Source organism: Drosophila navojoa, chromosome 5 (assembly GCF_054131105.1).
Source record: "Drosophila navojoa isolate 15081-1374.11 chromosome 5, UAZ_NAV_1.0, whole genome shotgun sequence".
Lineage (NCBI taxonomy): Eukaryota > Metazoa > Arthropoda > Insecta > Diptera > Drosophilidae > Drosophila > Drosophila navojoa.
Window position 1 is genome coordinate 6197739 of NC_142893.1, and position 14583 is coordinate 6212321.

A 14583-nucleotide genomic window follows, 5' to 3' on the forward strand; every position below is an offset into this window, starting at 1 on the left:
TTCATCTTTAGCTCTGTCTAAGCCATCCAGACGCAGCTCATGCATACACTGCACAACTAAAGCATGAGTTAAGCCCTCAAAGGCGAGCGACTCGAGTGGACAGCAGTTCTTGAAGTTTTATTCTTCCCTTACTTTGGCCTCATGCTAAAAGCTAATTATTATTATAATAAAGTTAAGTTGTGCACTCAATTTTAAACAAAAGCTGAAGACCTTTTCAAATTTACATAAACTTATTGCAGTGCATTGCAAAGAGAGTTAGAGAGAGAGAGAGAGGGAGAGGGGGGAAGCAGGAGGCAGCTGGTGCTATACAAATATCTTAACAATTCCACAAAACTCTGCCTCTACTTCAGCTTTACCCAAAGTTAATTAAAATCACAAATCGAACAACGTTTCTTTCAGTGTACAAGCACCCACATGTGGCTTGAGGTAAACTGCAAAGTTGTTTTTAATCCCTCACCATGGAAAAGTTCAAGCAGCTGAGCTTGCACTCAGCAGCTGCTCTTGCAATATACAGTTAAACGCATCGCCCACAACATTTCGCTCAGTGTATGGCTAGTCACGTTTAGTTTAAATATACTTGAACTAATTGAATTCCAAATCCTCCAGCAGCCTCAAGTTCCAGCAGCTGTTCTTTGTCCAACTGTGAAAGCCACTTCCCTTCAATGCACAATTAGCAGCACATTTCTCTCTGTGTAGAGTCATTCCGAGCCATTCTTAGTTTGTATTAACTTCAACGCGCACTATGCTTAATCCTCTGCTTTCATCAGCTTCTATTCCAGCTGTGTAAGCTACTTATTTATTTGACATCAACTATTGCCGCTTTTCTCTCAGTGTATGGCCAGTCACGTATAGCTTCAATAAGCTTCAACTAATTGAACTTTTTATCAGCTCAGCTTCATTAAGCTGTAGAGCTGTTTATTTTTTTTTTTTTTCTCTCTTTTAGCACATTTCTCTCAGTGTACAGGCAGTCACGTTAAGTTTACAGTTCAGAGTTGAGCGTAATTTCTTCTTTTGTTACTTTTTTCATATTTGCATGTTCAACGTACTCAGCATTTCTTGCAGTGTATACGCAGAGTCACGTTTAGTTTGAATAAACTTTACAATTCTGCTTTCTCATATTCTTCTTGTTCTTATTTGACTGTGCAGAACATTTAAATATTAAATTTATGTATTTATGGTCATCTTTAGTTTAAGTAAACTTTACCTCACAATAGTCTCATTGCAGTTAAATTTTATCTGAGTAAAGTCTCTATTCTATATATAAAGCTGCTCCGGTTTTAACAGTTCAATTTTTTCAAAGTCAAGTCTCTTTTTCAATCAATAAATCTAGCTGGCATTTCCGTGTATGCACTAATTTCTTACATACAGTTTGAACAGCTGTGTGCCATTTTCTCTCAGTGTAACTGCCTTCATTTGCTTCAACAACTTCCAGTCATCTTTTTACTCAAATCTTTCTCCACTTTAATTGCCAAACAAAATCCCAGCACATGCTGCATAAAGTTTCCTTTTAAGCTCTACCTTTTTCCACGCTGCGTTTCGCTCAGTGTACATGTACGCTCAAGTGTATTTCTGGCTTCAATAAGCAGCTTTCGCTTTGTAAATCTGATTGGAACGCTGCACTGGCTGTGGCTCAGCCACTAAATCAACATTTCCACATAAACATGCAGCAGCGGTCAAGTGTGGGCGGAGGGGTATTGTATGAATATGTGTACATGTGTATGTGTGTGTGTGTGTGCCAAGTGCAGATATGTGCTGAAGTAGTCGCTTAATTAGCTCGACATTTGCATACAATTTCATAATACATAGAAATATTGCGCATACGCCATGTGAAACCTTTCCGCTTCTTCGTCTTCTTCCTCTTCTTTTCTAGCCTGTGCTAGTGTTATCTTTGTGTGCGTGCACACTTTGCATATTTCTCGGTTACTTGACGACTTCCAAATGCCACAACATTTTGTCAAAGTGCTAAAGCTGCCTTGAGCTAATGCCACCACACCGAATCCAGGGCCGGCGCTTTGGCGTCGACTTTAAGATAGTGCCACAGCACTGGCGAGGCTTTTAAATTTCAAGGATTCTTGACGAGGAGGGGGAGGGGGCGTGGCGTGTTTGCCAGTGAATGCACTGCCGTTAAGTGCAAACAAGTGCAGTTCGTGTGGGCCGCAGTTGTGCACAAGTGTAAGTGTGTTAATATGTCATGCAGCAGCCGGCGCTCGTATTGGGGCCAGCCAGCGGAAGAAGTGGAGCAGCCCGAGAGGGGCAGAGAGAGGGCGGGTGGCACTGGCAGAGTGTGCGTCCGCTAATGGGGCAGCCAAAGCTCGCATTACGCGGCGTCCTTCGCTTTCTATTTTGCTCTTGTTGCTGTTGTTGTTGTTGCTGTTGAGTTTTTTTTCTCGTTTTGGCCAAGTTGAAATGTTAAATGCTTTTAACAAAAGCCAACGCGCCAGTTCGTGGCCAGCAATGCGGCAAGTCCGGAAGACACAGTCATCCAGCCAGCTCAAACACAGCCCAAACCACCGGCCCAACGTAAATTGTTGCCAGCATCTTGGCAAATTGTTGTTGTTGTTGATTTTTTTGGGCGGGGGTGGAGAGCCAAAAATACTTATGGCTGGCGGCTGTGAAAACCAAGCAAAAATCCAGCCTTGTTTATGCCAGAAAATGAAGATGCCTTGTTATTGGCTTTGCTTTTTGGATTTCCTTCCATTATTATTACGTTCGTTCTCTGTTTTCGTTTGCTTTCACATTTGCTGCTGATGTTGTTGTTGTTGCTCTCTGCCCATCAGCCATTTGGCAATTCAATTTCACAGGTGTTTCAGCAAATATTGAACGAACGAAATTGATAAGCCAGAGAAAATGCCATGTAAGCCACACTAATAGAAAGTCGACAATAAATCAGGCGAGGCTATATAGATTTAATAATGGATTGACTTGAGACTATGCCGTCCATAGTTCCTAACGACTTTTGTGCAATAAATAATAGATGACTTTATAAATATCTAATATCAATATGTGTTTCTCGGAATTGCCTTGGATAGGCGACGGGGCAGGCAGGAGAGTTGTTGGCATTTATTAATATGGGTCTAGATATATTTATAGAAATAATTTATGTGTGGTGACTGTGGAAATGAGCATAATAGCATAGCAGTAGTAAATGCGAGTGGACATTTGAGTAATCAATGGGAATGTCTGCAATTGAATAGCTCTGGTTGATTGTCTAAAAATTCCTATACAGAAGCTGTTCCCGTTTTGGCTGTCTATAGCTAACTGAAATAATTGTCAACTCATATACCCTGACAAAAATTTAAAAATTTAAAAAATAAATATATATACATTTATAATAATCATATGTAGTAATAATAATAAAAATTATAAATAAAATAATAATAATAAATATACATATGCATATAGTAGTAATCACGTTCTTATATTGATTAATTTTTGTATTAATTTATTAATATATATTTAAAGAATCAAATACAAATAAAAAGCAAAACTTTCATAAAAATAATTTTACATATTTTTTTTAAACATTAATTTAAAAAATATTATTTATATTTATATATAATATTTTATATATTTAGTAATATTATTTATATTTTATATATAATTTAAAAAAATATAAATAAATAATTTTAAAAAATATGTAGAATTTTTTAAAGCAAGTTTTGCTTTTTATTTTATTATTATTTTTTATTTAACTACTATATTAAAAAATTTTAAATGATATTTTTTAAGCAAATAAAATAATAATAATAATAATGTAATATTTTACATATATTACACTATTTTACTTTATTAATATATTAAAGGCAATTTTTTTTTTTTTTTATTATTATTATTATTTTTTTAATATTTTTTATTGTTTTAGTTATTTTTATTTTGTTGATATATTAGCATTATTTATTGATTTTTTAATGCATATTTATCTTGCCTCAAAGCATTGTCCTCTACGCTACAGCGACTGCCTACATAATTTACTTGCCTAACATAAACTCTCGCACATATTTAATTAACCTGCCCGCAGCGTCGCTTCAGGCCCATGACAGAATATGGAGTGCCTGCCCCCGGTGCTAGCCAAGCACGAAGAAAACAAAATCTGGAGAATATGCTGTCAAATTTTGAATGGCAAATGCGGAGGAGCTCATAATTTAGAGCTTGTAAAATGCTTGGAATTAATTTATGAGTGTTTCTCATTTGTGGAATGTTTTGCTTTAAGCGTTAAACAATTGGAATGTAGCGAACACTCCTCACTCTCTCTCTCTCTCTCTTTCTTTGCTCTCATTTCTCTTTCTACCTTTACAATTACTGATTAAGGTATGCAAAAACAAATGTTTCGCTGCTGTCTGTTTGAGTAAAAATAAATTAAATTTAATGTTCGCACTGGCGCCGACAAAAACCACTTTGTAGCTGTCTGCAATGTTAATTGCGGGCACAGGCCTCACACCAACCATACCAACCACACCAATCACACCAACCCCCTCGTGCCCCTCTGTTGGATTTGTTTGTCTCACCTGCACAGTCTTTTTCCTCCCCTTGATTACATCGGGATCATTTGTAATGTGCGCCTCGATTAGCAGACGCAGCTTGTCGGTGACTTTGTTCTTGAATTTACTTAAATATGCCTCGTGGTCCTCGTTGTCCGGATCGATAGCCTCGCTGCTGGCGTTACCGGGCACACTACAACAACGACAACAACAGCAATCACAATAATTATGTTTATGATAATGATAATGGCCATAGGAATTATGTGTCGCCGATTAGATTAATGAGCCCCCTGATGCCAGATTTCTTGGACACTTACACTAGAGTCGTGTGATTATCCGTTGATAGGTTCATGGTCAGCTCATCCTTGATTTTACGCAAACGCTCGCCCGCCTCCACATCCCGGCCGCTGCACTGGGCAGCACGTTCCCGGAACACGGCCAATATCTTTTCGCTTGAGTGGACTGTGTGTGCATGTGTGTGTGTGCGTGTGTGTGTGGGTGGGACATTTGATTATTTATATGTATTTCTTGTTAAGCGTTTCCGTTCACATTTACCCATTGCCTGCTGCACTTCCTGTTCGATTTGTGTGCGTCGCAGCAGCTGCACACGCCGCAGCAGATCTGCCTTTGTTGTTGCCGCCAGATGCTGCAGAGATCTGTCCAGCACTTGTCGCAGCTGTCGAGATTCGGCCAGCCACTCATCTGCGGTCAACGAGCTGTAAATTATAGTAGACAGAGACAGATATATTTACATGATGTGCACTCGGCAAATAAAAGGAAAATGCTGTGAAAGATATGTCCTGCTCTTATTATATGTGATATATAGGATATATTCGTTCTGTATATTGCTTTTAGATATAGAATTACATAAATATATGTGTCTGGACCGACAGAACTCAGTGATTCGATCTAGTCTAGTGCCTAACTATAGGTCTGCCTCTTAGGCCTCTTCTTTCTTTCTTTTTTAACTATAATAAAAAATTACTTCAAATAACAGCTCTCATGCAGGGTATCTCTTACTCAGCACTCCCTAAAAGCTCACATTTCTATCAAATATCTCAATTTCTCCCAAGTCTTAAACTAGTTTGAAGGACCAAGAGTCGTGGGCCACCAGCAGCTGTTAGCCTTAATTGCCACATTTCTCCCCGTCAAAGGCTTCATTTCCTGCTTCATTTAAAAGTTTTTCGCTCTCTTTCGTGACTTGGCTTAATTTATTCCGAAAGTCCACATTATATATTCAGCAAATCCCCTTTTGGATTTGATTGAATTGTCCATTCAAAGTTCTTTAATAATTTTTGCTGTCAATGTGTCACAGCACAAAATATATTTTATTCAATCCAAATCTTAAGTGTTTCCATTTGTGTGATAAAACTTAATCAAAAGCCAATCGTAAACTTTGAGCTAATAAATGTCAAGCGTGTCAATAGTAAATTGAGTTTCATTCTTTTAAAGAACCATTTCAAGTATCACAGACGGTTACACTCACAAAAGATATATAATATATATATATATACTATATATATGTATGTCTGTGTTTGTATCGAACAGCTTGTCACGCTTTGTTGTGAGTGGCAATAAATGGTAAAGAACTAAGAATTTCATTAAGCACAATCATCGCCATCAGCATTCGAGCGACATGAGCGCAAATGAAAAGCCTTGAGCTGGATAAAGGATATGTGATATAAACGTGCCGCTGTCAAAGTGAATGCCTCGCAGTGTGCTAAACATTTAGTTGCATATCCGCCGGCTAAGTGGAAGCTTAAGCACGTTGACTAAGAGGCAAAGGCAAACGAATCGACAACAAAAATGGTTTTAAACAGCAAATGGGAAGCACTTAAGAAGACAGCAGTAAATGTGGACTGTAGCTAACAGCAGCTGCGAGTCAATAGAATGCTGACTAACAGCGCTGCTTAGATATTCTTTTGAGCTGAGAGTCTAGCGTTAACAGATCCTGTTACCCACCCTGCACTTCATGTGTGTGCTAGCGGCTGGCGCTAACAGACTCTGTTAGTTAATAGACACAGCAGATCTATGTATGTTAAACTGTATAAATAAGTCAGTCAAGACTCAAAGCAAATTGTAATTAAAATTTAAATATATAGATTTTGTGTCGCAGTTAAAAAAAAACTTGAAGTCAGCATGAAATGTAATCAATGTGCACATTAAACAGCCTGCAAAAGTTGTTAGGCTTAACAGACTTAATTAGCTTACAGCGCTCTTGCAACTGCAGCAGAGTGTTATAGCAGACAGCTTTCAGTTGAGTGCTTTTTATTGTTATTAAATAAAGCCATTTGGCTTTCTGGCTAATTTGAGATTTTACTAATTCTAAACTAACCTGTAAATAATAAATCTGTTTTTTATCATAAACAGCCAAATCGCAGCTGTTATTTCCAAATAAATACAAATAATCGACCATAAAAATTATTTAAGCATAATTTTAGCACTTCAATTTACGCTCTGAAATAAATAAATTGCAACTTAATACCCTAGAAGTGCAAAGCTGAGCCATGGCAAACGCTGAAACATTTATAAATAGAAAACATTTAAATTTCCTTATAAATGTATTTTTTTTTTTTAGTTTTCTATTTGTTCGTAGAATTTGCATGCAATTGCTTTGTAGTTGCTTGGCAATTGGCTAATGCAGCTAGCTGTTGACATTTAGCATAATTGGAAGTCATATAACGTGCGCCACGCCCACAAAAAAAGGCGCAGCCCTTGTTAGCTTACGAAATTGTGCAAACATTTGCGTGCACTGTGTAAGCAGCTGCAATTGACTTGGCTAACAAGAGCTGAAGGCAATTTGCAGAAGTCGTACGACTCACCAATAGTCCCGTTTGAGCACGTGCTGTTGTTGCTGCTGCAGCTGCGGCTGCTTGGGTTTACTGGCAACTGTATACCAGCGCGCTAGCAGCTCTTTGTCCTGCGCTGTCACCTGCTCCACGGCGAGGAGCGCTGCATAGATGTCAGCGTCGATGTGCGTGGGCAGCGGCGGGCGTCCAATGCCGTCGCCAATCAGGGCCAAGAAGAAAACGCTTTTCGAGTGGGCATGGCAAGTGTCGATCTCGTGCAGATAGTCGGCCAGCATATACGGATCACGATCCAGCTGTGTCACCTCCAGGGCGCCGGTGCCAAAGTGCATGTCCACGATTTCCAGCTGCAAAAAGGAGAAAAACTCTTGAGTAATGTTAAATGTGAAAGGCTGGAAGTTAACAGAGCTACAGCAATGGCTGTTAAGATTCTAATAGAATATACATATGCTGCTATGTTAAGCACTTATTTTTCTGTTGAATACATTTGCCTTTATGTTAACCCACCTCGATTTGACGATCGTCGTAGAGCGTTTGCAGTTCGGGTCCGACCAGTTCGAGCAGCATGCGTCGCTCCTGATAGAATTCCTGCTTCAGGCTGGCGACGTAGATTTTGATAAGCAGCGGCTTGGGTAGGCGTGTCTGGGCGGTGGTGACGCCTCGCAGCGCATTGAGTACGCTCTCATCGATGGGCGCTGCCATTTTGGTTGGACAAATGCTTCAAGCCAACACGACGGGGCAACGAAAAACAAACAGTTTGTTGACAACTATCTCTCTCTCTCTCTAGCGCTCACTTTTAGCCTTATTTATGGTTTATAGGCGTGTGTGCGAGAAATTGCTCGATGTGCGTATGTGTGTGTGTGTGTGCGTCTGTCTGCTGCCCTGTTTATTTAACTTGGCCAAAATCAAGTGGCAACGGCGTCGTCGTTGTTGTTGTTGTTGTTGCCCTCGCGGCAGCTAACAGCAGCGCAAAGCTTTGGCACATGTTCAACATCAATTCGCATGCATGCTGTATCTATAGCTGCACATTTGTATCTGTATATATGTATATAGTATATGTATCTGTGTATCTATGTGTGTGTGTGGTAGATGGCACAGGAACTGTGTGTTTGCATTGCCTGCCAGCAGCTTGCCGCCAACATTTGCCCCGTGTGCATTGCGATCCCCGTGGCAAAGTTTGAACCCTTTTTACGTCCTGCTCCTCTTTGCTCGTCCTCCTCGTCCTGCTTGTCGTTGCCTGCGAGACACAAATTGAAAAGCGTAAATGTATTTATGGCATTGGCGAAAATTTATGTAAAAAATAAAGGAAGCGCACAAAAATGTTCAGCAAATAAATCGAAAAGTTTTTACAAAGTTTTTCTGGTGCGAATCGCTGTTTTATGATCAGCGAGCTGACACGAGCTGTGGCATGTGTTAACAGTTCACTGCATTTCTCGTAGATTGAGCCAAATTCAAACTAAAAACTAAAAACTTGTTTGCCAAACTGCTCCAACAACAAGCAACAACAACAACAACTTGAATCGCATTGCGAAAATCATTGGACAATAATTTGTCGCTCACCATTTATATACTCTAAAGCTCTAAAGTTCACTCGGAACTAGGTCAAATGAAAAACTAATTGAGTAAATGAAATTCAATCACATAATTTACGAAAATCCATTTAGATTAGTTGGCTTTTAGCTTCGATTTGAGTTTAGCTTGATGGCTTAATTTTTAGCTGGCAAAGTAGTTTAAGTAAATTAACGTATTTAGCTATCAGAAACGTTGGCGCATGTTACAAATTTAATATACGTTAACAGATGGCAGTTAAGCAGTAAAATTCTGGCTTGACTTAGTAAGCAGCTCCCCCCTGTGCTAAGCAGGCCGCTCTCTCCCTGTTAAGTAGACAGATCTGCCTCTATTGAGTTGGCTGCTCTGTTTCTGTTAAATAGACAAAACTGCCTCTGTTTAGCAGGCACTTCTGCCTCTGTTAGGTACGCAGTTCTTCCCTCTGTTAGGCAGTCAGCTCTGTTCCTGTTAAGTAGACAGATCTGTTGGCTGCTCTGCTTCTGTTAAATATGCAGATCTGCCTCTATTAAGCAGTCAGCTCTATCCCTGTTAAGTAGACAGAACTGCCTCTATTGAGTAGGGTTCTCGTCTCTGTTAAATAGACGAAACTGCCTCTGTTTAGCAGGCACTTCTGCCTCTGTTAGGTACGCAGCTCTTCCCTCTGTTAAGCAGTCGGCTCTGTCCCTGTTAATAGACAGATGCGCCTCTATTGAGTTGGCTGATCTGCCTCTGTTAAGCAAGTGAATTTCAGTTTCTGTTAACTGCCCAACCCGTATACGTATATCAAATTTATAATTATTCTCTCTGAGCACTTCACGCCCACTTTCACACACATATGTACATATATACGAGAAAAAAATGTGAAATAAATTATGAATATAGCTGCAATTAATTCATTAATCAAACATAAGAGCTCTTTGTATCGACCACACATTAATTTGTATTTTAATTAGTGCAGGTAAATACAAAAGTTAAAGTATATCAATTATAAAAACATTTCACTTTTTTTACAAAGCAGTGCGTTGTGTTGTTTATTCAACCTTGCGCTAAATGAAATTTTAATAAATTTGTGGATTTTCAAAGGCGTCTGCAATGAATGGAATCAGTGTAGTTCTTATGTGTTGTTCGTAGCTCAACGCGTTTGGGGCTTTAATGGAGCGAGCAGGACAGAGAGCAGGACATGGGCGCATGGGCTTAAAGCACAGCGAGTGTGCGGTCTAATGAAGACTCGATGGCGAGTTCTTTGGCTAACAAAATCGATTGCAATTAATTCCGCTTCAATGAGTTGGCTAAATTGCTCGTTTGAGTATTGGCCAGGACGCAGCTAAACAGCAGCCCAGCTCAAAGGCAGCCACAGAGATGTGTACATGTATGTATATAAATAAAAAAAGGTATATGTATGTATGTGTATGTGTGTCTATATCTTAATCAAAGGTGCTAAGGCAACGCGTACTGCAATTACCAAGGCGGCCTTGCAATGACAGCACACTTCACTAAACAACCCAAACCCACGCGCAGACCCAAATCGAAAGCCAATGCCAAACCCTAGGAATCCCAGGCGAGTGAGTCCCCATTCCAGTCCCCAATCCCTCCTCTTAAGTCAATAAATATTTAATGGTCAAACAAATTGCGTCTAATGAGCGCTGGCTGTGAATGTAGGCAGCTGCTCTCATTTTCCAAATCAGATTTTTATACTGGCTGCCAAAAGTAAACGCACACACACACATACACACAGGCAGATAGATGGGTCTAACTGAGCTATTGCAATAGACAATTACCTAGGCCATAATGAAAGCGATCCGCATGCCGATTAACCCCATTATTAGTCAATTTCCTGCACACAGCGAACGCTCGGCTCCGTCAGCTGGCGCAGGCACAGACGACAGTGGGTGCTGGAAATTAATGTCCACACCAGTTCTAACATATGGCCCAAGGCAAACACACACATACACAGAGAGAGAGAAAGAAAGAGAGAGAGCTAGAGTGCCGCTGTCCTTATCAGTGAGCAGCCTGGCCACTGGCCGGTGTCAAATGACTTCCATTAGTAGGGGCCAAGCATTTAGCCCGTCCGCCCCCCCCCCCCCCCCCCCCCCCCACCTAGTATCTATTATCTGTGGGCGTGACAATGAGTTGGCATATTTAAGCATTGCCAAGTCGATGCTTAAATTTCATATATTTGTTATTAAATATTTACCAAGCAGCCAACGCAGCCCTGCAACAGTCTTGGCCAAGCTATGAGCCGTGTTGCATCGACCCCACTCGGCCATCAGCCTTGCCCTGAATGGGGCCAACAAGCCTAAGGCAGCCACATAATTGAGGTCACAATTCGTTGCATTCAACATGGGCAGCGGCGCTATTGTGAACTATAATTCTCCGATAGTTATTAAGTGCTTTACGCTCGACTGCTGCCCTGGAATTGCAGCTGCAGAGGCACGTGCCGGAGCTTACGCAAAGTTTCTAAGATCTTTAAGAGGTTGCTTTGGGTATGGAATCTAACAGAATTGTTAGTTGAATACCGTTGGCATATATTTCTTATGGTCTTGTGCGAAGAAGTTTTATAAATTTGGTAATTAATGATAATCACTTATGTTAGAATTAGTTTTATTTGCTATTAAAGAGAACAGACTTTATAGCATTTTCCACATTATGATGTTTATTATGGCAGGCATTTATGGGTATTTCTAGGAACTTTCTAGAGGCTGATAGGAAAGAATAATTTTGCAAGGAAAACAAATTATTGGTCAAGTAATCTAATGACAGAATTTAGTAGATCTAGCGATATCCATCACTCTGTGTTTAATCTCTCCCAGGTTATTCAGCTCATCTGTTCTTTCTCCGTTCATCCCCCCTCTGTTGATCCGTCTATCTATCCATCTGTATATCTGTACATCTGTCTGTCTGTACATACATCCGTCCGTCTGTACATACGTGCGTCCATACATTTATCCAGCCCGCCTTCAACTCGTTCCTGCATCCGTCCGTCTACCCTTCCGTTCATTCGTTTAGCTATTCAAAGATGATTATATTTCTCTCTAATAATTTAGATACATATTCTTCTACATTACCAAGTATTTTTCAAATAAAACTTTAAAGATCCCATAAAAAAATCAAAACATTAATTATCTATCCTTATTTCCTTCCTTCCTTATTTTATGCTGCTTAAGCAATAAACTTTAATATTAAATTTTAATTTCAATCGTATTATCCGAACGACCCAAATCTCTGCTCTTAAATAACCTTAAGATCTTGGGACTGAATGTATAATATATAACCTTAAAGGATATGCTCGTATAATATACAATATATTTACAATTCTTTGCTTTAATAAAGCAACCCAATGTGGGCCCTTCTCAACCAAAAAAAATCTATGAAATCTATTAAATTAAAAAGAGCTGATTAAGCGCGCATAAAACTAAATACAGCACTTAAAATGCCACATTTAAGGCTGTGTATCTGTTTGTGTGTGTGGCCCTCTCTGTGTCTGTATTGGTGTTACTGTAAACGTTGCTCCGATTGGCAAAAGTTACACAGTCATAACTTTTGGGGCCCCCGGGCGAGTTGGAGAATCGGTCACAGCTACAGAGCTTAATTCAGGCAAAAGCCAAGTGATTTGGCTTCTTTCTTTATGTTGTATAACCAAGTAGAAGGGCCATGGGATGTGGGGGGGCGTGGCATGGTTGGCGAGAAGGAGGCGTAACCGAAAATAAAATATTGGTTGTGACGCGCTACGCATAAATAAATTAATGGTAATAAGTCAAAGGCCGCAACAGGCTGGCAAAAGTGAAGCGAGAGATGTGGAGCAGGTGGTGCGAGTGGTGCGAGTGGTGCGGCAAAACACAAACACACAAACACACACACACACACAAATAACAAGACGCGCCCAAATGGCAAACAGCAAGCAGACGGAAAGAAGGCGCTGCGTGCTGGGCGATAGGCAGAGAGAGAGAGAGAGAGAGAGGGAGAGAGAGAGAGAGAGGGAGCATGGTTGTGCTAAGTAATGGTCGAAAGCGAAAAAGAACGCAAATTCAGCAAATAAACAATGTGGCAAACATTTTAGAAGCGCTGGCAAACAACAGCAACAACAACAGCAGTCTACAACAACAACAACAACAAGTGGAACGTGGAACATGCAACGTATGTGCCCGGCACTCATTCCGATTGCGTGGCATTAATATTAAATGCGTCGCAGCGCACGTGTGTGTGTGTGCGTGTCTATGTTACACACTCACTAGCAGACTAGCAGACACACACACACACGCACACATACTAGTCGCTTAGCTGCTCATTTTTCTTATAAATATTTAAGCCAAATTCCAACATACAAAATTAGAGCAGTTGCTATTCATTTGCACTCGCTGCTCCTGCCTGCAACTGTTACGTCGGCCTCTATTTAGCTACCCCACCTCACCCTCCCCCCACTCCCCTCCCTCTCTCACGCCTCTAATATAAACAAGTTTCTCGGGCTTCATGGCCTGCATTTATATGCCAAGGCAGCAGAAACTTCTGCGCCGACTTTGTTGTCTTTAAATTGCCGAAGAGTCGACCCGCAGCACTCCCCGCCCCACGCCCCGAAAAGTATGCCACATATATATTTTGCGTGCTTTCAGGTACGCTCTGCATATGAGAGTACATTTGTCTAGGTGTAACTATAGTAGCTTTCCCTCTCCCCTTCTCTCGCTCTAACATATAGAAAAAACTCGGTTAAAAAGCCTCAATAAATTCATTCAATAAAAGGTACCGGTTCTTCACTTAATAAAATTAATAAAAAAAAAAAAAATAAATAAATAAATAAAAGGTGTTTGTAAAAACATAATAATATACAGGCTCTACAGTTTATAAATAAAAGAAAGCTTCTCTACTTTATTAAAAAAATATTTAAAAAAATTAAAAAATTAATATAAAAAAATTTAAAAAAAAATCAAAAGAAAGGTGCTTTACTTCATTATAATAATAATAAAATAAATTATGAAAAATAGAAAAAAAAAACTTGCCTTTCTTCCTCACACTCTATATTTCTCTTTACTCTCCCACCGATCTCTCTGCTCTACATTAAGATATTATCCACTCTCACGTTTTCTCTCTCTCTCTCTTCTCAACATCACTCTCTCTTGCGTTCGATCTTTCACTCTGTTTCCCTTGCGCTTGAGCTTAACCACTGTTCTTTTATCGTCTCCCAACTCTCCCTCTCTCGCAGTCAATCCCTAGCTGCTTCCAGTTCTAGTTTTCGGATGACTTCTAACTTTATTTTATGATACATTTTATATGCTCTCAATTGCTTTAACCTTTTTCATTTCAAAACTAATAATCGTGATAAACCAATACATACAAATAAATTTCATCAATATTAAGTATACGCACTGTTAGACATGCGATTTATTTACCTCACACAAATTGCATAAGAAACTTAGCATAATCTGCAAATTTATTCAACCTTAAAGACCTTCTAAACATCCAAGACATGTCTACGCCTTGGCCAACATGCAGAATGTCCTTCAGTCAAGCAGCGCTTAGCTTCACTCGGCCAACTTATTTATATTTTATTATTATTATTTTTTTACGCCCCAGACACTGAGCGAAAATAGCAACAAGCACCGAAAATGGAAAGAAAGGAATAAATAAATTCAGAGCACAGCTGAGACTAACAAACGCAACAGAGAAACAAGTGGAGCACCACCGAGAGCTGATTTGGGCCATGGCATCTCGCATTGTCGAGGCCCCTGGATAGACATAGGGCAGGGCGTACAGTTCCA

The 14583-nt window shown here is 39.8% G+C and overlaps 1 protein-coding gene and 1 long non-coding RNA gene across 10 annotated transcripts in view; one reads left to right on the plus strand and one right to left on the minus strand.

Moving 5' to 3' along the window:
- Positions 1 to 14583, minus strand: part of LOC108654831 (protein qui-1) — a 55006-nt gene that overhangs the window by 21990 nt on the left and 18433 nt on the right. For all 8 annotated transcript variants that reach the window (XR_016196998.1, XR_016196997.1, XM_089261550.1 and 5 more), the window contains 5 exons: positions 7793 to 8522; positions 7301 to 7632; positions 5034 to 5194; positions 4796 to 4940; positions 4506 to 4671 (listed from right to left, as the gene is read on the minus strand). Coding sequence is in view for 6 of the 8 variants with exons in the window: in XM_089261550.1 (XP_089117676.1) it covers positions 4506 to 4671; positions 4796 to 4940; positions 5034 to 5194; positions 7301 to 7632; positions 7793 to 7987 (999 nt within the window). In the remaining 2 variants the exon portion in view is untranslated. The remainder of the gene's footprint in view (positions 1 to 4505; positions 4672 to 4795; positions 4941 to 5033; positions 5195 to 7300; positions 7633 to 7792; positions 8523 to 14583) is intronic.
- On the plus strand, positions 9659 to 10202 carry LOC149090978 (uncharacterized). Of its 2 annotated transcripts, none has more exons than XR_016197158.1 (2): positions 9659 to 9791; positions 9965 to 10202. It is a non-coding gene; the product is annotated as an uncharacterized LOC149090978 (long non-coding RNA). The 2 variants fall into 2 exon arrangements; XR_016197159.1 differs by having other exon boundaries at positions 9665 to 9791; positions 9945 to 10202.